General features: G+C 42.5%; 1 protein-coding gene across 8 annotated transcripts in view; it reads left to right on the forward strand.

The window, feature by feature from the left end:
* Window positions 1–142: 142 nt before the first annotated feature.
* The window catches only part of tet1 (tet methylcytosine dioxygenase 1), a 32,602-nt gene continuing 6,976 nt past the window's right edge, over window positions 143–25,768 (forward strand). Inside the window, exons 1-3 of one of the 8 annotated variants that reach the window (XM_044215405.1) lie at window positions 143–269; window positions 1,087–3,448; window positions 23,433–25,710. In XM_044215405.1, coding sequence (XP_044071340.1) covers window positions 1,259–3,448; window positions 23,433–25,710 — 4,468 coding nt within the window. In that variant the 5' untranslated portion in view covers window positions 143–269; window positions 1,087–1,258. Of the gene's footprint in view, window positions 468–1,086; window positions 3,449–12,191; window positions 12,362–15,626; window positions 15,868–15,892; window positions 16,131–16,214; window positions 16,998–23,432; window positions 25,711–25,768 lie in introns of those variants that run through there. The other 7 variants (XM_044215404.1, XM_044215408.1, XM_044215411.1 and 4 more) reach the window with 7 other exon arrangements.

Here is a 25,768-nt window from a genome sequence, read left to right on the forward strand (position 1 = left end):
ATTATCCATATCAACTGGCGTTATTTAGGTGATCCGTTAGAATAATTTTTAGCACACTCCTTCGTCCACTTGCTAAAGCACACACTGGGACAACGACAGCTGCTCCATTCCAGGTTTTCTTGTCCACTCTTCCCTCCAGTGCCGACGACGAGTTTTTGGCCAGAGGAGACCGTAGGTTGCGTCTGGTGGAGGGAGAGTGAGCGGGGCTGCCCTGAATGGATTGACATAAGAGGGATTTACATTTTAACGGGCTCCGCAAAGACTACAAGGTGCACGCTGAAAACCGTCTATTCCGCTCGATGTATGTTCACGTTGGTGCTTGTGTCATGTCCATGTGTCATCGTCGTGAGAGGATTGAACTTGCCAGCAGTCTATATTTGCCGAGGAGGGAAACCAATACAAGGTCTCGCTGTCTCGCTGGAGCGGAGTATTATTAGCAGTTCAGACAGTGCAACTGTCTCTCTCTGGTATGTAAAGCATTTCTGCCGTAAACGTGTAAATAAAACCTCGCGGGCTACAAAACAACATATATCTACACGGCGCTTTAAATGACAGCGGTCAAGTGCAAAAATAATAATAAACAGCGACGTTGAATGCGTTTTTACACGGTAATAACCCTCTTCCGCCAGTCAGAAAGACGAAAACAGGATCCGACCTCCGACCAGAGCCCACTCCTCAACATGCCTGCCCTTTAAACTGTTAAAGCCATGTTAGCCACTCAGGAAGCTATAGTATTTGTTTTTGTGTAGTTCTTCTGATTGTATATCTTTATTCAAAATATTCTATTATGTATAGATGCATTGAATTTTCTTTATTGACGTCAACCTTACAGCACTTGCTCGTCCAAGTAGATATTTCAGGCGGGGCAAAAGTGTAATTTCCAGCAGACAAAGTAAAGAACAGATATGTACAGATTTAGCTTTATAGCCTTTGTAATATCATGTTGTCAGTTATCAAATTGTACCTGGTGTTTTTGACTGTGTTCAACTGTGTTAAGAGTTATAGAGTTATTATAGCATTAAGAATACATTTGAAGGTGGTGAGGCTATTTGTAATTTTGTTTTCCTGTTTACTCTGTCTTTATAGGTCATGCACTACAATTACACAATAACTACAGTATCATAATTTTCAGTTCAAGAATAAAACACAGGAAGAGGAAGATTTTAAAAAGAAAATAAATTGTGTGCTGTGCAAAAGATAAACATTCACCTGGCTCCCATGCCGGCTGCCAGAAATCCTCCCCTCCACACCCTCAGCCATGCCTGCTACTACCAAACCCGCTAGGAGACAGACAAATGCTCAGAGAAAAAATGGCCAGAAAGTGATCAGCACCAAGAGGCAAACCTGTAATTCAAATAAACCCAGAGGAAGAGCCACAGAGAAGCCCCAGAAAACACCTGCAGAACCCAAAAGGCCCACAGCCAGGGCCCAGGCACAGTCAGGCCGAAGCCCCCGTGGAAGAGGGGTTAGTGGGCCTGCTGGTCAGGGCCCTGGGAGGTCCCCTGGCAGGGTTAACCATGCCCTAAATGTAACAGGATCTGTAAGGCTTAGACGGCCAAGCAATCCGCCTGACCACTTTGGCGAGTTACAAGACCCCCTAGGGCGAAGGAAGTCCCTGCGGGGCACACGGGTGTCTGTTACTCCCTGCCAGCCTCCTAAACCTTGCAGAGGAGGGAGAAACAGCAGGGGGGGTGCAGGGAGAGGAGCAGCATCACAGCAAGGAAACACAAGAAACCAGCCGTCAAGCACCAACATCAAGGACTCAACTCCTGACGAGGAAAATGAGAAACTGGACACCCGTGATGCTGAAGAAATCCTTCCAGTTTCTCTAATAACTGATTTTGAACTTCCTGCAAGTATCAAAGATCAGGGTCTAGGAGTCAACAATGCTAAAGAGGGCAGCCCTCTTAAAGCAGATTCACCACCGTGTAACAACACACTGGAAGACTATGTGCAGTGCAGCTGTGACAGTACTATAACCCAACAAGACAAAAAGACTGTCAGCCATAACAGTGAAGGTGACCTGAGGTGTGTGATTTGGGCCCATGTGCGTGATGATGTTGATGGACAGCTAAAAATCTGCAGTGACAGAAGTAAAGATAGCCCCTCTGAGACCTCTGCGCTAACGAGTATTGGCTCACCAGGGGTGCAGGGCAGCAGCGAGGGAAATGACAGTTCATCTATCCTTGGAAATAAGCTTGATCATCTTGCCAGTGACAGTAAGCAAGATGATGTGTGTACTATACACCAAGAGGAAGGTACCATGCTGGACTTGAAAGAGAGTAGGACAGATGAAAGAGTGATAGTTGTCACTGAGAGAAAAGAGAAGATAAATCATGAGAGAAGAGAGAGTTTAGAGGCAGACAAAGAAGTTGAGAGACAAAACGAGACTGCGGGAGAGATGAAGGAGATTGTTGAGAGGCTGGGTGATTGTGAGGGAGAAAACAAAGAAAAGCAGAATGATGTTTCCATCAATCCTGCTGACTCCCACCCCAGCACTCCAGCCCTTCAACCTCCTGATCCACCTCACTCTAATAATGGACTGACAGCACAGTCAGAATCACCTGTAAGTGTGCTACCGGTATCCAACACAGCTACCTCAAATCCCACCAAAGCCCCCTCCACCTCAGAGTCACTTGAGCTAGAGGTTCTGAGCCAGGGTAAGACAGACATGCAACCTACCATTCATGGTGCTAAACCTCAATTCCCAGGGTCCTCAGCTGTCGCTGAAACTGCCCTGATGTTGCAGACTGTTCTAGTGAAAAGAAATACGCCGGTTATTATCCGTAGTGACTCCCTCAAACCTAGGAGCTTGAGGGATTCAGGTCAGGGGGAACCACACCAACTGCAAAGCCTAGAGATCCCTTCTCCTCGGGGAGAAAGACAAGTTTGCACACCAGCAGAGAGGCAGACCAAAGATAGTGAATCCAATCGAGAGCCATTGGAGCGCCACAGCCAGAAAGAGACATCTTTGCTGTCATTGCTAGTTCCTCAGTTGAACACAGATGCAGCTGAGTGTGAACCAAACCCCAGCAGGGACTGTGTTGTGGTAGGAGTGTCAGGGCCGGACTCAGTGCCAAAGATCTCGACTCCTTCTCTGGACAGTAGCTCCACCTTGTCCTGCAGCTCCGAAAGCACTCGCTCCTCTTTTTCTTTTGACACTGAATCAGAGGCAGGGTATGGAGAGCCCAGCCCCTCTATTCTACCTGGATCTTGGGGGCCAGAGGGGGCTTGCTTGCCCTCCTGGACCGCTCGGAAACAGCAGAAGAAGGAGAGGAAGAAGCGGAGCAGGTGTGGGACGTGCGAGCCTTGCCTGAGGAAGATCAGCTGTGGCCAGTGCAGTTGCTGCCTCAACCGCAAGACTGGCCACCAGATCTGTAAGCTGAGGAAGTGTGTGGAACTGAAAGGGAGAAGACCTTCATCTCCGCTCACTCTGTCTGCTGCACAGGTGAGGCTTAAATTACACTGCATGAGTGCATTTTAATTCAATTTAATAGCAATGCATTACAGGGGTTTTTATTGCAGTCGGTTCTTCAGTTCGTTCCCACAAGGAGGTAAATTTAGATGATTTGAGCGGGAATTTACTGGAGCTTCTTTTTCCATCTACAAACAGCTGATCTGAAGCAAATGAGAAAAGAGCGGTTGTTACTGTCTGACAGCATTGCTTTTGATCTCCGATGTTTCGCAGCCGCCCACTGGTACCAGCAATGATCAAGAGTGGGAATGAGTGAGACAGTTGAAACAGAAGGTTTCACTTTCACATTGTGATTTTTCACAGTTGATTTCAACAGATGCTGTACACTTTGTGGCATCTTCCGGTTAAATGTTGGGGAATGTGTTGAGTGATAAAAGGGGAAGTGCTTGCGTGTGTGTGTGTGTGTGTGTTCCTGCACACGTGTAGACAATAGAGATCAGTTGTGAATGCGTGTGCAACCGAAGTGTTGATGATGCCGTGTTAGAGGGGAAGGCGCTGTCACATGACCAGCAGCAGCTCAGCACGTGGTTGGAGTATGTGTCTGTTATTGTGTGTGTGTGCCATCCATGGTGCAAGCAAGAGAATGAGCTATTTTATGAGTTGCACATGGTGACTGTGTGTATGTGCATGCTTATGTGTGTGGATGGGTATGGGTATGTAATTAAAGCCAATTTGAGCCGGATGTTTTTGCACAGTGGCACTGGATGGCATTGTGAATGCATATTTTAGGAGAGAACCCAGTAAGACAGTGAACACCCAGGACTCTGGGTAAGAGAGGAACTTCTCTCAGGCAATTTTAAAGCGGCTATAATTGCTGTTTTTCTATCACATGACAATGTAAAAATGTGAAAGGGGTCAGTCGTAGGGATGAACCTACAGAGAATTATCTCCTGAATCTGCAGCTCCCCTCGTCTTAACGGAGCTTTATAGTTTATAGTTATATATAGTTTCAGCTCATTATTAATCTGTCTGGCCCGCAACTTCGTTCACTCTCACCGCTCTCATAGCGTCATGTTCGGCCGCAGCAGCAGCTGTTTTCAGAGAAAAAGCTCTAAAAACCCACTGTATACTGTCTGCTCTCCACCAAACAGCAGACAAACACAGTTAGCGACTAGCTGGTGAACATAGTGGAGGATCAGCTAAAGAGCCAGATATTTCCCTCAGGAGTCAGTGGAGATCAAAAACACAGCTAAAAGAGAGTGAATATTGGACATAGATTCACCAGGTGGCCAGAAACACAACTCCAAATATTGTAAATGTTGCTCCGTAACTGCTGGATGTGTAAATAAGCAACCGTTTGCTAACAAGTTTGTCATATCAACTTAAAAGGTGACGACATGTCAGTGTTGTGTCCATAACGTGTTTCTGCTGCCCCCAAATGGGCACAAAAATCCATTATTGCAGGTTTAAATGTTTGTTCACTGTGTTTCCTTTGTGTTTCTGTAATCTTTATGAAAGCTGTATTAGTCAAAGGAGTACCTATACTGTCAAAGTAGAGAATTGTCACCCAACTCTGCAGCTCTACCAAGCTTTTGAGCCTCTTCTTTGTTTTGGTTTCTGGCATATATACTGTTTTACCTCTCTTATCAACCACTTTTGATAAGAGAGCTGCAGCAGGCAGCTGGACCCACTATACGTTACCTGCCCAGCAACAAGTGGCAGACAGACAAATTTAGCCACTAGCTGGTGAAGAAAATCCATCATCTAGTATCCTAACGACTCATATATTTTGTCAGGAGTTGGTCAAGACCAAAACTGAGCTAAAAGGTTGGTGAATATTGGACTTACATTCAACAAGTGTCCAGAAACACGAGTCCAGTGACATTATAATGTTGCTCTGTTTATGCAGCACGTGTAAGAAGGCAAACGGCAAAGCATTTGCGATTAGGGCTTTATCAGTTACATACTTATATAGGGACAGATGGCTAACAGACATATTCTCAGACATATTGGTTGGTGGGAATAAGAGTTCCTTACAGCAGCTGGCTACTAGAGCTTCATAACCATGTACATAGTGCAGTGGTGTCCATGTGGCTGGGGGAGGGCTCTATGTGAACAACTGTGAGTGAGGGTCCATGTGGCTGTGTGCACTAGTGTGTGCAAGCGTGCATGCATGCACTGGCAGAGCCCTCAGCGTTGTAGCAGTGGCAGTAGCAGATTAGAGCAGTATAAGTAGTGACGACCTTTGTGCACTATTTCTGAGTATAAGACGGGGCAAGGAGGGAAAGATCAGGCCAGGCATTTACAAACATATTATTTGGAATACCCTGGTCAATGTGTGTGTGTGTATATGGCTCAAAGACACATTTACTGTATTTGTGGTTGTGACTTTTGACGTTACATAGTATACATGTTTGTGTGGTGCATGCATTCTGTTAAGAGGACAGCAGAGGCCCTTTGCTGAATGTCATGTCACTCCCCTGTCTCTCTTTAGCTGTTCTTATTAAATAAAGGCAAAAAATCGCCCCAAATTTTTTTTAAAGAGGACAGATAAAAGATAAAATGACAGAACTGCAGTCCCACTATCATTTGTTGTTTCCCCATTTCTCTTAACTGACATTACATTGGCCCACAAGTATATGTAGCAATGCCTGTGTTTGTGGTTTGAGAACAGGTTTTTGTTTGGTTCTATGTAGGGGTGGAGCCTGCACCAGGTGCTGCCAGCTAGCACTGTCAGGACAGTTCTAGATGCAGAACAGGTTACCTCAAGAAACCATACTGTAAGTGTATGTGGCTGTACTTTATGTTTACTTTTAGTGTGAGTAATAACGTTAACATACTTTCTGGCCAGTCTTGCTGATCAAGCTCACACACCCTTTCAGTGAATGTTTCTAACTCCACAAGATTGTGAAAAAAGGGGCAGAGGCCAAAGAGGAGTTCATGTAGTGGCATGTGGATTCTGTTCCTGATTTTACCATAGTGAGCTGCAGTGGTTGGTGTGGCTGTGTTTTGGATTGGTTCTACATAACATACTTGCAAAAATAAACACAACACAGAACACAGATTGAACAGCGTAAGTGTTATGTATATGAAGAAAAAATACAAAAATCTCTAAAAACTGTGAGCGTGGTGCACAGTGAGAGTGAAGCTTTCCTTTTAAAAATGTCTGGTTTCACTCAGGCTTGATGGCCCCCTCGTGGCCTCGCCTTGTATTGTGCAGTGAGGACAAGGCTGAGACCTGGCCCTGAACACACACACACACACAAACACACACATGACAAACAAAATACTACAGTTCACAGAGTGCAAAAGCTCCTGTATATGTAGAGTGAATTTGACTGAAACAGTCCTGACATGTTTAGAGCTGTAGGCTGCATAACTGACGCACTTTTTTATGAACTAACAATGGAGATGTCAGCACTCATAGATAATGTTTTTAACATTGACATCTTAGCAAAATAGTACAAACAAATACATTATAACACACAACCATCATCAGCATTTGAACAAAGAGGAAGTGACCCATTGTGTAAACAGTTGCCCCTCAGCCAGTCAGTGCTGGCAGTTGATTTATACAATAGCACAAGCGCTTAAATACATAACGAACAACCAACAACCTCCTGGGCTGAAAAATGAAGCCAATGCGGAAGTGTCAAAACTGCAGTTCCTCAAATGGCCTCTTGAGTCTGGCTCCAAAAGCGAGTCAGTCTTCATAAGCCCCCATGTTAAAATGCTTCACAGCAGAAATAAACATGTTTACATGGTACATGCTACAAAAAACCGGTGTTGGTCTCTATTGCTAATTTCCCCGTTCATGACAACTGTACAGGGGTGAATTTTTATATAACTCACCGGTTTAAATTATATAAAGGCTTAATTTATGCATAATTAAGGACGTGGCCACTTTGAGTGACAGGTGGGTGCCGTCACAGGTGGCTGGCTTCAGCGACCAGGCTTCATTCCGCCCACCTCAGCTCCACCCATGTTCCACGTCTTTGCCCATTTTTGGATTAGTCGGGAGCCAGCAGAGTCAGGCACTGCCAAGATGGCGTCGGCCGGAGCCACCACACTGAGCTTCACACTGGCTCTTTAGAAACATATGGATGACATCACGGCGACTACGTCCATATTTTATTAGCACTGTAACGCAAACACGTGAGGCCTCCCCCGAGGACAGGCAGCCTGCAGCATCCTGACTGTTTGCTTTGTAACAGATATTCAAAGCTGTGTGTGTCTGTGTGAATGTGAATAATTCTTACCTGTAATAATTCTTACGTGTGTCGAAGGGGGATGTTCGTGCATGTATGTGTATGTATGTGTGTTTGCATGAACATTTTTTTAGGCCATCATGCAGCAAAACACCCTCATTGTTCTCAAATGGAACCAGCTTAACGTAAATTGAGAGTGATCTGTCCCAGCAGACGCTTCTGTCAGGTCTCAGCTCCTCTTCCCCCTCTCACACACAAAGCAGAGGAGGTCTTCAGCACCAACGGTTGCCATGGCGAGCTCATTGTCTGGTGCTGACCTTTGACCTGCCACGGTTGTCTGTTGGAGTATTCGCAGGGTTGTAATGAGGATTAGTGGAGATAACCAGTAGACACGCACTATTATGGGTTTAAGGATTTGAACTCGATAACCTACATCCAGGTAATTAGGTTAAACTACGCAGATTGTCCTGCTCATAGTGGGTCAGCAGCAAGCTAGGGCCATCTACAAGGGATGAACACCTTAAACATGACAAATTTACCTGCATTATCTCTGTAAATCAATACATTCAGTGAGGTAATTGCACTTGTTTTTATTGCTAATGTGATTACTAAGTAAGCTTCTTTTTATCTTTGGGATGGAAATAATATGAGCTGTATTTTGTTTAAGATACTCTTTATGCGCTATTTATATATTTGTAACACAGTTGCACATATACAGTGTGTTGTGGCACAGTGTTATAACAACTTTATCCCATGCAACTTACTGGAAATTGATTTACTATCTGTCACATGTACAGGCAATTATGGATCATGAACATAAGGCAATCCAAATAATTTCAAGATACTATAAAAATGTTTAAAAGATTCTCAAACAAGAATTTTACTATATGCAGATTTCGCATCTCTAATTCAGTTTTATTGATCTCCGCAGTCTCACTGAACAATATACAGGGTACAGTGAATTATGAATATCACATTGAACCAAAAACATTTGAATAGCATAAGAATGAAAACAAAAAATGTAGCAACACTTGTTAAAGTTGACAATAAGTCACTAGTGCTTCCCTCTGAATATTAATGTTTTGAATATATTTGCAAACAGTCCTTCATTCATTTGATATTCCTACTCAAGGAAAAAAACAATATTAACCAAAAAAACACTTGAAGCCAATAATACTACCCTTGTTTGGTAAATTTCATAAACATATTTGGAACATTTTTCCTTTTCGGCCATGGCTCATGGTCCTACATACCTTTCATGTATGTAGAAATCTTATATTTCACTGAACATAAAAGGTATAAAACTATTACGAGGAAGAAATATATGCAATTACATGTGCAGGTTGAGTCTGCAGTGGTCTGCATTACCACACAGTAATAACATGCTGCAAGATCTACAATTATTAAAGCAGACATGATGTGTTCACTGTGATGTATTATCTATACCCAACAAGTTTCAAGACTCTTCAAGTTGATTGTTATGCTGTACTGAAGTGAAATGGAACAACTGGCTGCCTGGAAGGTAAAAAACCTTGTAGAAAATGATCAGCTGTAGTGTTAAGTGTACATGATTTGAAGTAAATATGGCAAAACTTTTCTAACTCTTTTTCTAAGCTATGATAGAGTTAGGTGTGCCACTCTGTATTCTGTGTTTGTCATTGAAAAAGAAATCGTCTCCGTTCACAAAAATCAGAACAGGTCCCCCCACATATGCACGTGGGCACTCTGGCAATGAACTGAAGGGCAGATGCACATCCACACTCTCTTTTTCCTCTTCATTACGTAAACGTGTGGGACAGGAGGGGGATGAGGTAGCGAGGAAGGTTCGTGAAATGTCAGAGACACTGCCAACATTTTAACAGAGCCAACTCATTATGACCAAGCAGAGTGCGTTGTGCTTTAGCCTACTCTCACTCCTCGGACTTCTCCTCTTCCTCGACACACATTTTATTACCTGAGCTTGCCTCTGATTAGGGCTGCTTTGTGCTTTCTGTTAACCTGGTCCAAGCCAATTAAATTTAAAACAACCCTGTGAGGTAGTTATCTGTAATAACTGCAGGGCTTGGGTAGTGGCCCAGAAAAAGGCACTGTGGACGAGAGGAAATGTCTGTTTTATTTGATGTGGGGCTGAGTTATCTGGCCAGAGCCCACCATACATCAGAGCAGATGTATGGCCCAGGCTGTGCCAGGTTGAAGGCTTGCATCCAGTAATGTGAGTAAGCGATTTAATGACAGCACTCAGATGCTGTCTGTTTGCTTTAATGCACATTCATCTGTCAATCATTTGCAATTCTGTTTCTTCAGCAACAACATAGCAAATAGTTGTATAAATACACAGCAGTTTATATGTGGTTTAGTATCTATAATATTTATAATTCAGCAAGATATTTGTAGAGTTAAACTTTGATACCACTAATGCTCCACTCCTGAGCCCTCTTAGGTTCTTTGCATCTGTGAGTTTGCAGTGTGTCCTGAATGTTGTAAGGCTCTAAGTCCCTGGATAAGCTTTGAAGTCGTGCCACTTGGTTTCTCTGGGTGAAAAGAAATCCTCACTTTGCTCCCCAAAAGAAATGCCACTCAAATCCTACCAAGGGTACACAATGGCCTCCTTCTGGAGAAACCAGAGCTTATTCATGCATCAGCCTGACCTGCCTCATTTAGAATATAGCTTATACACCTGAGGAGGATAAAAACTCTCATCTTCTTGCTCCCTCCAGGCATTATTTCTGAAGAACCTCTACCCCAGAATACCATCCACTGAGTTATAATGAATTTAATGAATTCATGTGCTTGTTTATTGTTTTGCCTTGTCTATTTTTCCCTTTGTTTATCATTCATTATCATCTCAGCTTTGTCTGTTGCTGTACATTATGTGCTGTCACTCTTTAATGCACCACTGGAGATGGCATGCTTCTGTCTGCACACATATTTGTGTGTGAGTGCATGCATATGCACATGCAGTCATATGGCCAACATGCCTACTCAGCATGTTGTAGTAGCACAAACTTAAGTAAGCCTTTTCCTGTCTCATTGTGAGAGGATCCGTGGCCCCCATGCCTGCATAGGGTTTGAGTGTGTATTTGTGTATTTTGTGTGTATTTGGTCAGTGTGTGTGCATGTGTGTCAGTGTTTACATAAACTGATGGACCCGCTCACCTTTCTCTTCTATCCTTCCCAAGGTGAAACACATATTCCCATTTTTAGCAACTCCAAAACTCAAAACCACAGAACTAAGATAAGAGTTTAATACTTCATTGTGTGTTTGTACAGATGTTTGTCTTATACCTACTGGCCAAAATCACCACATAGCCTACATAAATACATGAAAGCAGGCACAAGATTAAAGAGGACATTTTGTGGATGCATACAGGTTTTAAAGTTCATCCCTCCTCTCCTGGCCGGGCTGGAGGTGTGAGAGTTGGAGTGACTCGGTGTCCCTTCATGCTGACCAACCACTGTCAGCCCTTAAATTGAGTCCATGTGGGATGAGGGTGTGGTGTTGAATGGTGCACATTTCCTTTTAAGAGTGGGATTGTAGTATATTTCAACATACTCTGTGTTGTGAAATTGAATTTGGAATGTGAATCCATTGTGTTCTTAAAATAGCCTCACCCATGGGCTACAACTATCCATACAGGAAGTGCGGAAGCTACAAACATGCATTTGTATTTGTGTGTGTGACTGTGTGTGTTTGTTGAGGAAAGCATGTAGAGGAGAGTGCAGAAAGCCATTGTGTTGACATTTAGTCAAAGTCTTTGAGTCCACAGATGTTCTTTTGGAAAAGTGAGTAGTGCGATATGTTAGCAGCGTCTGGGGTCTGCTGAATATGAGACAGACTGCTGCCTCCTCTCAGATAACACGCACTTTATGGTTTTAAGGTTCTCTTAAAGGAAAAACAGCTTTTAAACTGCCTTGGTCTGGCTTCACAGGATCCAAATGCTAATCTGGGTGTTTGCATATAGATTAGTACTTTGTATTCTTAGTCTCTAAACATTTGTGTGTGTTGGTCTTTTGGGCTTTGACCTATGCAAAGAGGTGTTTGAGTCTGTGTGATTGTGTGAGAGGTTGTACATGAGTGGGCTGGATGTGCAGCATGGGGACAAGTCCAAGCATAGAGTTTTCCCATTTTCACATGGTTGTTAACACCCCCACCCCCCACCCCCCCACCCCCACCCACACCCACACACACATATCTCTGCCCTGGATAGTACAGCCCACTCTTCACCCTTGCTGTATCCACACTACCTTTCACTGAACATGATAGGTAGAAAGTCACAATTTTAATGAAGAAAAGAGAAGTGGAGAAACTCCCTCAAAATACCGCCCTTCATCAAAGATCTGTAGCTTTTCCATGCAAATGGACAAGTTTACATTAGCGTCAGCAGTAATGGCAGTAATGACAACTATTGGCAACAATCACATTTGGCACAGCTCCATCACTGGGCCAGTCTCCAGTGGTTCAGCCTCCAGATGTGTCAGAGACAGTTTATGACTGCGGTGCAGAACGACTTTCTTTACCTCACTTGCATGCTCATGTACTGCAGCTTAGGGTGATTAATGTCCAGCCTACTTGTTCCTAACGAGAGCTGGGCAGCTCGTTAAAGGTAAAAAACATGGGGCACTTAAAGAGCTGAAAATTAAGGGTGCGGTGGAATACTGTTAGTACTTGTGGAGTATATTTGGATGAAGGAATAGAGTGGCTGCAGGAGGAGGACTGTTTTGAAGGCTGAAACACACGGTACAACACAGTTCATGCTTAATTTTAAACTATATATTTTTAAGATAGAAATGTACTCAAATGTGCATGTTTTTTATACATTATATTGTCATAAAGATAGTTGTGGAATAGTATAATACTTGATACTAGAGAATCAAAGGTTACATGAGCCAGTAATAGTTGATGTTATAGTTGATGTTATAGCCAGAGGATAAACTGCAAATTGTTTCTGTTTTCTTTTCTTTACACACCATCTCATATGGGAGTGTAGTCACAGTTTCTATGTATCATTTAATTTAATCTAGCTGTTGAATTATATAGTTTAAAATTTAGTGTAAAGTCCATACTATTATATTATAACGGTAACTGCATAAGGCAGTAGCACATGCCAGTTGACAGTTAAATGGTAGCAGTTGGTAGGTGTGTATCTTACATAGACTTTATTGTTTAGGTTGGTGTAACCTGTTTAACAGTCTGGTTTGTAGATGTTGCTATATATTGTGTGTAAAACCAGTCAGACTACCTGTGACGTTCCCGTTCCCATTCAGAGGAGAGCTTAGCCACAATGAATTACTGCCACAATTGCCATAAAGAATCTGAAAATATTGCATATATAATAAACCAGATGTGGCTCTTCCCAATTTGGTAAGCATGAAAAAATGAAAAAGCATGAAAAATGGGATAAACCTGCTACCATCATAAACATGTCCAGAGTAAGGTGGATTCAATTCTGTTAGTCAGGAAATTATCCTTGAGTTATAGGAGTGAAATACTGAATTATGTATATTGTGGCAGATGTTAATGGCAGTGAAATGCTCTTATGTGCATACATGTGGATTTTGCAGGTGTCCATACAAGTTCATTATGTCCATTTCAGGGTTAAATATTGAAACGCTACCGTATGTCCACATGGGTAGGCAATATGAATTCTAGATCTGCAGGCACTAATCCACATTGTGATTAAAATAGCTGAGAATATGTTGTTGTAATGTGGACTGAGATTTTCTGTCAGTGAGAGTGAATATTATTTTGTGGGGGTGAAGTTTGCTTCAGCACACCACACACATGCCTTACAAGTGTTTAGTCTACATCTGTGTTTGTTTTACAGTGTCAGGAAACCTGTGATTATTATTGTTGGGGAAAGTGGCTTATGTAGAAAGTTACTTGATTTTGATGCTAATGATGTATTCATAGATACACTAGTACACTAAATTATCAGCTACCTGCTTACACTGAAGTTATCCATTCTACAAAGTAAATCAAAATAATGATAGAAAAACACATTCAGCAGCCACCACCATAAATATATGATTAAAGACATTCACTGTCCGGCATTGTTCCAAGGCAGTGGTTTTGAAAATGTTGCCATGTATGCCATGAGACTACGTATGCATGAAGCCACAGCATGCAGGAGTTTGACTATGATAAGTTATAAGCATCTAACTGACTAACTGACTGACTGACTGTTGAACTCTGTAGTGTGATAAAAACAGCCTTGCAACCATGGGACCAAGAATGCAAGTTTTTAGTATACTTTTCATTTTCAAAAATTACACCGTAGTGTTTAAAACGTAGTTAAATGTTAATATTGTGTGAAATTGTACATGTTCACAAATTAACTGTGTTAATGTTGCCTCAGGTGTGCATATAGTATTTTTCATTGCCATTCACTGAATGGACGACTCAGCTTATCTCTTTTATAAACCACATTTGATCATGTGCCATATTGACTATAACTCAGGTCTATTGGTTGTGACGTTCTAATGAGATTTGACATCATCTTCATTTGACATACTTCTGGATTTGTTTTATTCATCCTGATGTTTGCATGTTTATTGCATGCTGGACACTACGCTGATATCGTTTTGATTGTTGTGTCTGGATTAAGCTGCACGCTCTCTGCTTCCACAATCAAACACTGATGTTGGTTACTAGAGTGTTACCGACAGGCACAGGCTTGGGCTGCCTTCATGTTTCTTTGTCCTGGTGTGACCTCAGTGTCTTGGCCACATGGTTGCCTTTAAAAGGGGGGAGTACTTTACTCTCTCATAAATTTTTTCTCTCTTTGTCTTTTGCTTTCTGTCTCCTTGTTTTTTCTTTAACCAGAGCTTTTCCTCAGGGAATTGTTCAGAAAGAGAAAAAGTCTTTGGGGGTGGATGAGAGAGAATGAGGGGAAGGGGTTATTGAATGTGAGAGAAAGAACAGTATGGATGCTGTGAACATCCTCTTTCCTGCTCCCACCACAGTCTTCCACAACATTTCTTTCTTCATGTGGGAATTTGTAATTGTTTAAAAGGCATGGCATGATATAACATGCTTCATACTGCAACACTTACACCGATTATATATAATATAACAGATCACATGCCTTAAAACTCTGGGGGAGTAGTTTAAGGGGGAGGGAGACATACACAAACACATGCTCCTATCTAACTTGCCAGATACTCATTATCACATGATGTTGTCTTCTGCTTGAGAGAAGTATTTTGCTTATTTGCATTGCCATACATTTTCATGCCCCAGCTTTTCTCTGCGGCTTAAGGAGTCACATTGATCATCCTTCAGCCATAGGTGTAAGATGAATTAACAGTTAGGGCTTTGTAGGGCTTTTTTCCATTATCAATTAATCTGTTGACTGTTCTTCTTTTTATTGAATAGCTGATGATTTTTTGTCTATGAAATGTCAAAAAATGCTAAAGAATGACCATCAAAATGTCCCAGAGCCCAAGTTGAAGTCTTCAAATTGTTTGTTTCATCTGACCAACAGTCTAAAACCCAAAGATATGCAATTTATGTTCATATAAAGAAGGGAAAAGAAGCATGTGATAAGCTGGGATATGGGACTTAAGCAATTAATCGATTTATCCTCAGTTTATTAGTTTAACCTCAAATTAATTAATATATAAATTTGTATTGCTTTTAGATTTAATTTCTCTGCCTATCGACTAATCAATTAACATTTCAGCAGTGGGGCAAGGAATTCAGTAAAAATCACCAAGCGCACAAAAGGAGTGTTATTGAGCTGCTTTAGGGGTTAATATCTCAGCAGTGATGGAGTTGTTTTTCTGTGATCCAGATCCAGCATGTGTGCAGTATCCATTCCACAGCTTGCCTCCAATCCATGTGTGTAGGGCTGGAGTAAAAAGCCCACATAGGGGATCCTTTGTTTAGGAGAGTCTAGGCATGGAAGATAATTTACAAGCCGCTAAGGTCCTCACGCCATTGGCTGATAATGCTCTGTCTGCGTCTGCAAAAGGCATCCCGTATGTGTGTGTGTGTGTGTGTGTGTGTGTGTGTGTGTCTGTGTGTATGTCTGTGTGTGTGCGGCGAGTGGGTGTGCTATAGCAGCACTTTGCTACAGCGGCTCACAGTCACCCTAGTCATGACACCCAGGCGCTTGCCCTGCGCACGGCTACTGTAGCCAGCGTTTTCTTTTGAGGCTCAAGGAAGGCAAAGCAAGATGGCCACCAATACCTTTTAGGGATATGCTGCCTAAACCGGAGGGGCTTCCTCCGAGGACAGACAAGGTAAAGGCAGTCAGAGTGTTCACCCTGGGGTCTGTTGTTTCGCTGCAGATGGGTCAGCTACATTGGAGCTCATCTAGAGGTTATCCTCCGTTGTCTCTCTCTCTGCCACCCTGGATTTAGCTGATTGGAGCGCTTTATTTGGAAGCTGGTGTTGTTATTGTTCCTACTGAATCACTGAGGACCTGGGCTTCTGTGTGTGAGTGTTTGGCTTGTCTTTTCCAGGTGGGTTTAAAGGATGTGACAACAAAGTCAGCAATAAAGAGGTCAGTTTCCACGGTAACAGACACCCCTCTTCTCTTTCCCTGTTGCATGTCTTTTTTAGCCGTTGTACTGTATGAAGAGCTCCTTTGCTTCCCCTTTTCTTTCTTGCAGTGGTTTGGACAGCCATATTTCTGCACCTGCTGTTTTCTGAATGCTTAGCAGGGAAGTGGAGTGCTTGTAAGCCTTGGATCGTAACTTGTAATTTGGCAGGCTTTACTTGTTTGGCTGCAGTAGTAATGGTATTATTATTGTGTGGTTCGTAGAAAAGGTCCCTCTGTTACTGATGTTGTCTTAATCTGTATAGTTTCATAGTTAATTAAGCTCTGCTGGTGTACTGGGAGCCACTTCTTTCAAGTGTATTAGGTTTATTGCCACCTATTAGGGCCTTCTTTGTCACTGTTTTTCTTTTTATGTAGTATGTTTTGTGTGTTGACTACGTGACATTGAGCTCAGCGCAGACAGGAAACTCTCACTCAATGAATGAAGGAAATTCTCACGTGTTCAGAGAAACACACATAAACCACTACTTACACTCTCAGCCAGGAAGGAAGCACGCCTTTTCAGTGTTTCATTATAAGGGTGTTATACGATAGAGATTCTAGCGGTGTATAATTTCTGCACAGCCGCAAAGTGAGCAAGATGAACATAGCTGAAAGTTACTCAGAATTTATTTCATGAATTTGGAGCATGCTCTTTTCTGTTGGAGTAGTTCAGTTGACGTGTTTGTATGTGAACATGTTTATATGCATATGTGAGTGTGTTTGTATGTCTGTGTTATTGAGTTAAGAATAGATACACACTCCTTCAAAGTTCCTTGGAGACCCAGAGGTTGTTAGGATTCAAGCTGCAGTCATGCTTTTGTTGCTAGGGTAAGTCTCTGAACGTGTGTTTGTGTAAAGCACTCACCCTTAGCTACTCTAGCGTATATGTTTTGTTGATTTTTAAAGCTTTGACAGGCGCAGCAGTTGAGTATGTGTTTGTCTAACAGAAAAAAAGAAGACTGTGTTTGCATTTAAAACAGTAGAGTACAGTACTGTGTGAGTGACTTCAGACACCCTGAGGCAGACACAAGCACCACACAAAGACACAGCCCTAACACATCACAGACCCAGCTCCCTCCAGAGACCCAGTGACTAAATGAGAGCACATGACTCTGCATTTACATCCTGCATTAGGCTTTTTGTTATCACAAGGCTAAATGTAACATAATTAAAAACAGGGACTGTACTTTGATGTGAGCTTTGGACCTTGAACACTTGGATGTACAAATGGATGCACACGCATACACATGCATAGAGACACGCGTGTGTCTGGTGCAGTGCTGGAAGCCAGCCAGTGCTGCTTTGTCATTGAAAGCAGTTTATTGTGACAGACACACTGCCTTTTCCCTCTCTGTCTCTCTCTCTCTCCCTGCTCCACATCTTTTCCACTCTTCTTCTCACTCTCTCATTTGAATGTCGCGGCGGCCCATTTCCACATGCTGTGTGGAGCTCGTATCTCACCCTGTTGCATCAACAGCTTTGGTGTTGCCTCAGCCTGAGTTTCAGTTATCTGTTGCATCAGCGGTGTGTTTCTAGTAGTAAGGCACAGTCCTGACAGCCATGGAGAGTGCAGTGGACTGGGGAGAAAGCGCAATGGATAAGAGAGGGATCAGGAATACCACATCAGTGGAAAGACTTGGTGATAAATTTGCTCCACCATATTAATCATGTCTGATCTCAACATTTCATTTCATCATGAACAGCTCTGTGGTCACTGCAACTCTCCCTTGCATTGTCAAACAACAGTTCAACCTCTGCTTAAAGGAAAAATCTTTAACCTTGTTTTAATAAACAACTTTTGGCAATGTGCCTTGCATTCATGTGGTTAACTGGCCAAGAATATACACAAGGCAGTGCCATGTTGAGATATTTCCAGCACAGCTACAACAGACTTAAACATGAGAAACATTTTCAGCTATCTCAGCCATCAGTGGTAAACCCCAGGTTCAACAGTGCCAGTCCCACAAAGTTAAAGAACAAGGGCTTCTATCTAGAGCAGCATGTTTTATGGATTTTCAGCAATCAGGAAAAAAAATCATTGCAGAAGAGGTTGATATACAAATCTTTCCAATGACTTGGTCTGGCTTCAGTTGTCTTAACAGCTACTCTCTTTCCTTGACTACAAAATCTTGCTTTTCTCTTTCTTTTGCTAGCACATTTGTAATCAAATGCTAAATGCAACAAAATTCACACGGCAGCTTATTGGGTGTCAAATTTAGCCCATTCTAAATATATTGTATACTAATCTCCATGCATAATGAAGGATCTTTAGAAACTAGTTTTAACTGTCCTTGTTTTAAAACATTTGTGAAGAACTTCTCTCTGACTTCACACTGCACAGCAACAGATCTCCTTAAGGTACAGTATTGTTCAAAATAATAGCAGTACAATGTGACTAACCAGAATAATCAAGGTTTTTAGTATATTTTTTATTGCTACGTGGCAAACAAGTTACCAGTAGGTTCAGTAGATTCTCAGAAAACAAACAAGACCCAGCATTCATGATATGCACGCTCTTAAGGCTGTGCAATTGGGGTATTAGTTGAAAGGGGTGTGTTCAAAAAAATAGCAGTGTCTACCTTTGACTGTACAAACTCAAAACTATTTTGTACAAAAAAATTTTTTTTCTGGGATTTAGCAATCCTGTGAATCACTAAACTAATATTTAGTTGTATGACCACAGTTTTTTAAAACTGCTTGACATCTGTGTGGCATGGAGTCAACCAACTTGTGGCACCTCTCAGCTGTTATTCCACTCCATGATTCTTTAACAACATTCCACAATTCATTCACATTTCTTGGTTTTGCTTCAGAAACAGCATTTTTGATATCACCCCACAAGTTCTCAATTGGATTAAGGTCTGGAGATTGGGCTGGCCACTCCATAACATTAATTTTGTTGGTTTGGAACCAAGACTTTGCCCGTTTACTAGTGTGTTTTGGGTCATTGTCTTGTTGAAACAACCATTTCAAGGGCATGTCCTCTTCAGCATAGGGCAACATGACCTCTTCAAGTATTTTAACATATGCAAACTGATCCATGATCCCTGGTATGCGATAAATAGGCCCAACACCATAGTAGGAGAAACATGCCCATATCATGATGCTTGCACCTCCATGCTTCACTGTCTTCACTGTGTACTGTGGCTTGAATTCAGAGTTTGGGGTCGTCTCACAAACTGCCTGTGGCCCTTGGACCCAAAAAGAACTATTTTGCTCTCATCAGTCCACAAAATGTTCCTCCATTTCTCTTTAGGCCAGTTGATGTGTTCTTTGGCAAATTGTAACCTCTTCTGCACATGCCTTTTTTTAACAGAGGGACTTTGCGGGGGGATTCTTGAAAATAGATTAGCTTCACACAGACGTCTTCTAACTGTCACAGTACTTACAGGTAACTCCAGACTGTCTTTGATCATCCTGGAGGTGATCATTGGCTGAGCCTTTGCCATTCTGGTTATTCTTCTATCCATTTTGATGGTTGTCTTCCGTTTTCTTCCACGTCTCTCTGGTTTTGCTCTCCATTTTAAGGCATTGGAGATCATTTTAGCTGAACAGCCTATCATTTTTGCACCTCTTTATAGGTTTTCCCCTCCAATCAACTTTTTAATCAAAGTACGCTGTTCTTCTGAACAATGTCTTGAACGACCCATTTTCCTCAGCTTTCAAATGCATGTTCAACAAGTGTTGGCTTCATCCTTAAATAGGGGCCACCTGATTCACACCTGTTTCTTCACAAAATTGATGACCTCAGTGATTGAATGCCACACTGCTATTTTTTTTAACACACCCCTTTCAACTAATTCAACTAATACCCCAATTGCACAGCCTTAAGAGCGTGCATATCATGAATGCTGGGTCTCATTTGTTTTCTGAGAATCTACTGAACCTACTGGTAACTTGTTTGCCACGTAGCAATAAAAAATATACTAAAAACCTTGATTATTCTGGTTAGTCACATTGTACTGCTATTATTTTGAACAATACTGTAACTAACAACCTTCTTTAAACACCCAATGCAGGAGATTGCTCAGTATTAATCCTCTTAGACCTCAGCACTGCCTTCGACACCCTTATATTTTCCAGTTTTAATTGAGTGCTTTTAGCTCTGGAAGACTGCTTCATCTCTTATTTATCAATGCCTTCTTCCTCATGAATGACAGTTCATGCCTTCACATGTGGGATGTCACAAGGCTCAATGCTTTTTTCACTGTACATGCTTGAAAGTCAAACACACTTAATATTTGATCCAGTCTTTTAAGTTGACTAACCCCAGCTCCAGCTTTGGGTTGATTTTTAGCAACAATATGACTTTGAGGATTGTTTTGTTTTGTGAAAAGCAGTAGAATTTAGTATATTATATTACAGTAATAGATGGGCAGCTGTGGCTCAGGAGGTAGAGCAGGTCTTAAGTAATCGCAGGGTTAATGGTTCAGTTCCCCACAGGTGTCCTTGTGTTGCTTCCAAGGGTTAGGACACTGCCTCGCATGGTAGCTCTGCTGCCATCTGTGTGTGCATGGGTGAATGAGAGGCACTTTGGATGAAAGCGCTACATTTTCATATATGATATACTACTGTAATTGGTTAAATACAGTAAAAGTAGTATATTAATAGCAGAGGTAGAATTAATGAATTACAAGTACTCATGTTTCTGTAATTTAGTAACTTTTTTGTGTACTTGTACTTTTTTGAGTATTTTTAAAAGTCAGTAATTTTACTTCTACTTAAGTATGTTTTAAATTAAGTAAAGTAGTTCGCTACATTTGTACATCGATCCATTACTGAGTAAATTATTTATTTTTGCTTTAAAATGGTGAAAAATGGGGAAAAATTGACTTGGACCAGACACCAATCAAATGCATCGCATCAAAAACCAGCCAACCAGATGAAAATGTCATGCATCTCGCCAAACAGCGGTACCGGTTGATTTTCAAGGAGTCCGACTCCAAGCCAAAGAAGGAGAGCTCCAGTTACACATCAAAATAAGTTGTATACGACATACTAAATATTTCTGGAACGCTGCATGTGAGAGACTTACTTTTTTTTTTTGCCCAGAAGCTAACTGTTGTGCCTTTCCAATGAGGGCTCTGATTGTATCCCTTTAAGAAGGTTTGTAATCCAGCCTCAGTGTCTTTTTGGAGACTTTGGAAAATAGATCCATAATGATAAATCCGACAATGGATGTCTTCTGTGATTATTTATCAATTTTTCCGTGTTGAAAACAGTTATTGTTGTTAGCTGTCTGGCAGCCACAATGCCTTGGGTTGAGTCTTTCGACCAATCAGAGGCTGCGTTTGTGACTGGCCGTGTGTGGAAGCCATGGTCTCCCTTTAATTATAACTGGGAGCTGAGGGCTACAGATTACACAATAAGATAATAATAAAATAATATTATAAAGAGTACGGTCTAGACCTGCTCTATAGGAAAAGTGCAATGAGATAACTTCTGTTATGAATTGGCGCTATATAAATAAAACTGAATTGAATTGAATTAAGCATGGGGTGCATGTGTAAGGTAACCTTGGCAAAATGTGTTTGTGATAAAAATCAACTAAGTAACAAATTCACTTTTACTTTGAGTACTTTTTAAGTGAGTGACTTTTTACTTTTATTTTAGTCATTTTTTACACAAATACTTGAAATACTGAAATACAATTTCAGTCAAATAACAATACTTCTACTTGAGTAGGATATTTCAGTACTCTTTACACCTTGGATTAATAGTACATCATGGAAAAGAACAAAGCTGAACAGAGCACATGTAACTGATAAACTCAAGTGTTTTCTGTTTGGTCTGTGGGTTCATAGGAGTCTTGTTTATATTGAAGTATTGTTTCTGCTTACTCTTGATCTGTCAGCTTGGAGTGCACATCTCCTGCTGAAAAATGCATTAAAACAGTGGCAGTGATGGAGTTTAATGGGTGTTTATGCCAGGTAAACAGTGCTAAAGAACGAATCTCCAGCTAACCTGCAGTTGCACTCGTTCATTAGAGGGAAAATAGGATACCTCTCTCTCACACACACACACACACACACCATAAACATACAGTACACACAGCTCACAGTAATGCACACATATCCTCCAGCTCCTGCAAATGAGTTTAAGATCCTTTTGTCAGCTGAGTCTTGGCACATGATGCAGTGTTTTTTTTATCTTTGTCACACTGCAACATTTTTAATCACTCTTCCACCGCTGAAGACTTTAGTTGTGAATGTAATGCAGGGTTAAATCCTGCAGTAAGAAGCAGCTTGACTTGACTTCAGTTGATCAAATACTCACTCAAAATGATAAAAAAAATGTAATTGCAGAAATACTGTATTTAAGCTAGATTTTTTGTCAGAATGGGTTTGCTTTAGTGCCCTTTTAGTTTCAGATAACATGTAAACAACAATATTCTGGCACACTGGTGTAGCAAACAGACTGTCTCCAAAGCTTTGATAAAATTGCCTTATCTTCTATTTCTCCCCAAATCAACTGATTTTTTTCCTGTTCTGGAGTTATGATTGTCTGCACTTCCTATGGTATTTTGTATTCAACATTGCTTTTGGGGGCAATCAATATGTCAATACTATGGACCTTTGGATGGTTGTAGCTCTGCTGGCAGTCAAATTCCACCTTAGCCGAATGGTCAAGCAGTGCTGTAGCTGCGCTGTGTCTGGAAAAGACCCCGAGTGGGTTAATCAGTCACTTAACAATTCACCAGGGTTAACATGGCAGGCTTGCTGCGTTAGTAATCACATGTGCTTGCATACACTGTGCATGCATGCCCATGAACACACCTACAAACCCAGCACAAACACAACATGTAAATGCACATTGCACACTTGCCCTCAGTGACCCACTGTGACGCAGTCATGAACTGTGCGTGACTCCAAATGTTTACTCGTTGGCTCTCGGCTACCTGTGGGTCTGTGGCTCTAAACACTCCACAGCTCAGGCAGGAATGTCGTCCTGATTGAAGCCTCAACTGTGCACTAACACAGTTAAACTTTTTATTAGCTCTGTTTAGAGATCGGTTTCAGCAAGATTTATAGAAAGCAGATTATTTGTTTTCACATGCCATAATATTTTCCACAGCCTTGATAGTGGCTGCAGCAGATGCTCATGCCATGCTGGGAGGCAATCTGTTGTGCTGTGTGCCGTGACTGTTTAGAACAAGCTGAATCACTATATACTGCCAGAGCTTGTTGAGTCACCTCTCTCTTCTTCTTCTCTCTCTCTCTCTCTCTCTCTCTCTCTCTCTCTCTCTTTCTCTTTCTGTCTCAGGTGGTTCCAGAAAGTGGGTCGGTAAATGGCAAAGGCAAGGCACAGATGGATGACACCCACACGGCAGCAGAGGAGGATGAGGGGGAGGAAGGCCACATACCTCATACACAATCTCCCCCTATCACCCACTCGCTCACCCACAACCTGGCTTTGGACCAATGCGGACGGCCAGCACTTGTTAAAAGAGAGCCCGGGCTGGAGCTGACCAGCATTGCACTTCATCAACACGTATGCTCTTCTGTGACTTTTCAGAATGGTTCGGCTGACAACCTTACAAAACCTAATGGTGCTAATAAGACCACTGGGTCACACTCTGATCTGAAGTTGGCATATAAAAGGACTACGATTGGATCAGAGCCTCAAAGGACTATAATAGCTGCAATCCCTAAAGACTGCTCTGAGAATGGACCCAAGACTCCTCCAGATGACATGTCAGTTCCTCTAAAGAAGATCAAACTGGAGGAGCCGTGGATGTGGATCACTGAACAGGCCACCACACAGCTGAGTGATGAAGATGAGGTCTGCGAAGACCCGCTGTCCACGCTGGCGGCCGTGGTGTGTCTTTCTGTCACAGAGAGGAAGGGACTGGAGGAGAAACTTTTCAGCTCACGTTCTCCAATTGTTTGCTCCATCAAAACAGAGCCACCAGATTTGCACTTCGTCAAAAAAGAGCCAGAGGACTTAAAGAATGATTTGTGTCAGAAAAGCACTCCTGTTAACCTGCAAAAGACTCCCCAGCCTATCAAAAGTGAACCTCCTCCAAGTGTCTTGCTACCAAGCGTGCAGTTTTTGGCAGAGAGGAGAAATCTTAGTTTTGATCAGGCTATTGCTATTGAGGCCTTGACTCAACTGGCAGCTATACCTCAGTGCACCCCAGGGTCCATTAAAGCTGAAAGTAAGTGTGAACATCCCATTTCTACTGCTGCCCCATTTTCAACCTCCAATACAAATACAACCCTGCAAGAAGTAGAACCCACAGCAGCTATCCGCTACAACAAAGTCTCGGTCATCAGCTCACCCCACCAGACGTCAGTCATACGCCCTCCTGTGGCCAGACAAGGGAATGTCATCCAGTGCTCCCAGGGGTCCAGCTCTAACACAAAGCTGTCTCTGCAGGACCTCCTAGAGGCCAGCACAGGCGGTGATAAAGCACCCTGCAGGAGGACAGAACAGGGCTTTGGTCCTCATGTCATCAAGTCGGAATGCAACTATAAAAATCCCAGTGACATGAAGTTCAGTAAAGATCATGAGCGGTTGTTTGGGGAGCACAGAGACAAGGTTGTTGGTCAACCGTGTAGAAACAGAGATGAGGAGGAGGTGGCAGCTCAGCTGGCAGACCTGGCCTTTATCATCCAGTCCCGACACAACCAGCAGTCAAAGAACAACCCTCAAAAAGGAACACCTGTGTCAGCCATCAAATACAACTACAACTCCCAGCTACCCCCCAGTCAGAAAAAGACCCTTGTAAAAAAAGCTAAAGCTACGCCTTCCAAGCCCAGGAAGAAAAAAATAAGTGATGGACTACATGAGGGAATCAACTGCAGGACCCCCCTCTCAAAACGCATGCCAAATGGAGAGACGTCCTACAGGAGCAGAGGCAAGAAGATTCTCCTGCAGGGGAAATCAGGCCTTCACCACAAGAGGAACCTGTTTCTGCCTCAGGCTCAAATTGACCTGAAGAGATACTTGGCTGAGGCTCAGGAGGAAAGGAGGCAACTCATCCATCACAGTAACGGACACAATACAGCCCTCTTAGGGCCACATACTCAGAACTACAGCACTCTCACAAAGATCAACCACACTCATGGTCAAGAAAACCAGCCATGGTTCCTTTCAAATGGTCCACTCCAACAACATAATCCATGCAATGGTCATGCTGCAGGACCGGGGCAGGAGTGTGAAAGGCATTTGTTATCTCAGGTACCGCAGCCCTGTGGTGGGCTGCAGCATGGTGCTGATCCTAACACCAGCCCAGCCAGTGCTGCTTTCTTCAGCCACACCACTGGGCACCATGGTCTGGCTAATGGCTTCTCAGGGGCTCGACAGTCCCCCCCTCTAAGCCAGCAGAGCTACTACAAACTGGAGAGGTCAGGACCTGTCACTGTCCTTTCCACGGCTACTGATGGGGATTTGGGCCACTCTGCAGAGTCAACTCCATCCAAGAACAGCATCAACAGCTTTCTGGAGTCTCCTATAAGGTTTCTGGATACCCCTATCAAGAACTTGCTCAATACACCTTCCAAAAAACTGGCTGATCTTCCATCCTGTCAATGCATGGGTGAGTTGGATTAGTTGGATACATTGGATATATTCCACTTTGTGACTAAATGTGCCCT

Source organism: Siniperca chuatsi, linkage group LG11, assembly GCF_020085105.1.
Source record: "Siniperca chuatsi isolate FFG_IHB_CAS linkage group LG11, ASM2008510v1, whole genome shotgun sequence".
In the NCBI taxonomy this organism is placed as follows: Eukaryota; Metazoa; Chordata; class Actinopteri; order Centrarchiformes; family Sinipercidae; genus Siniperca; species Siniperca chuatsi.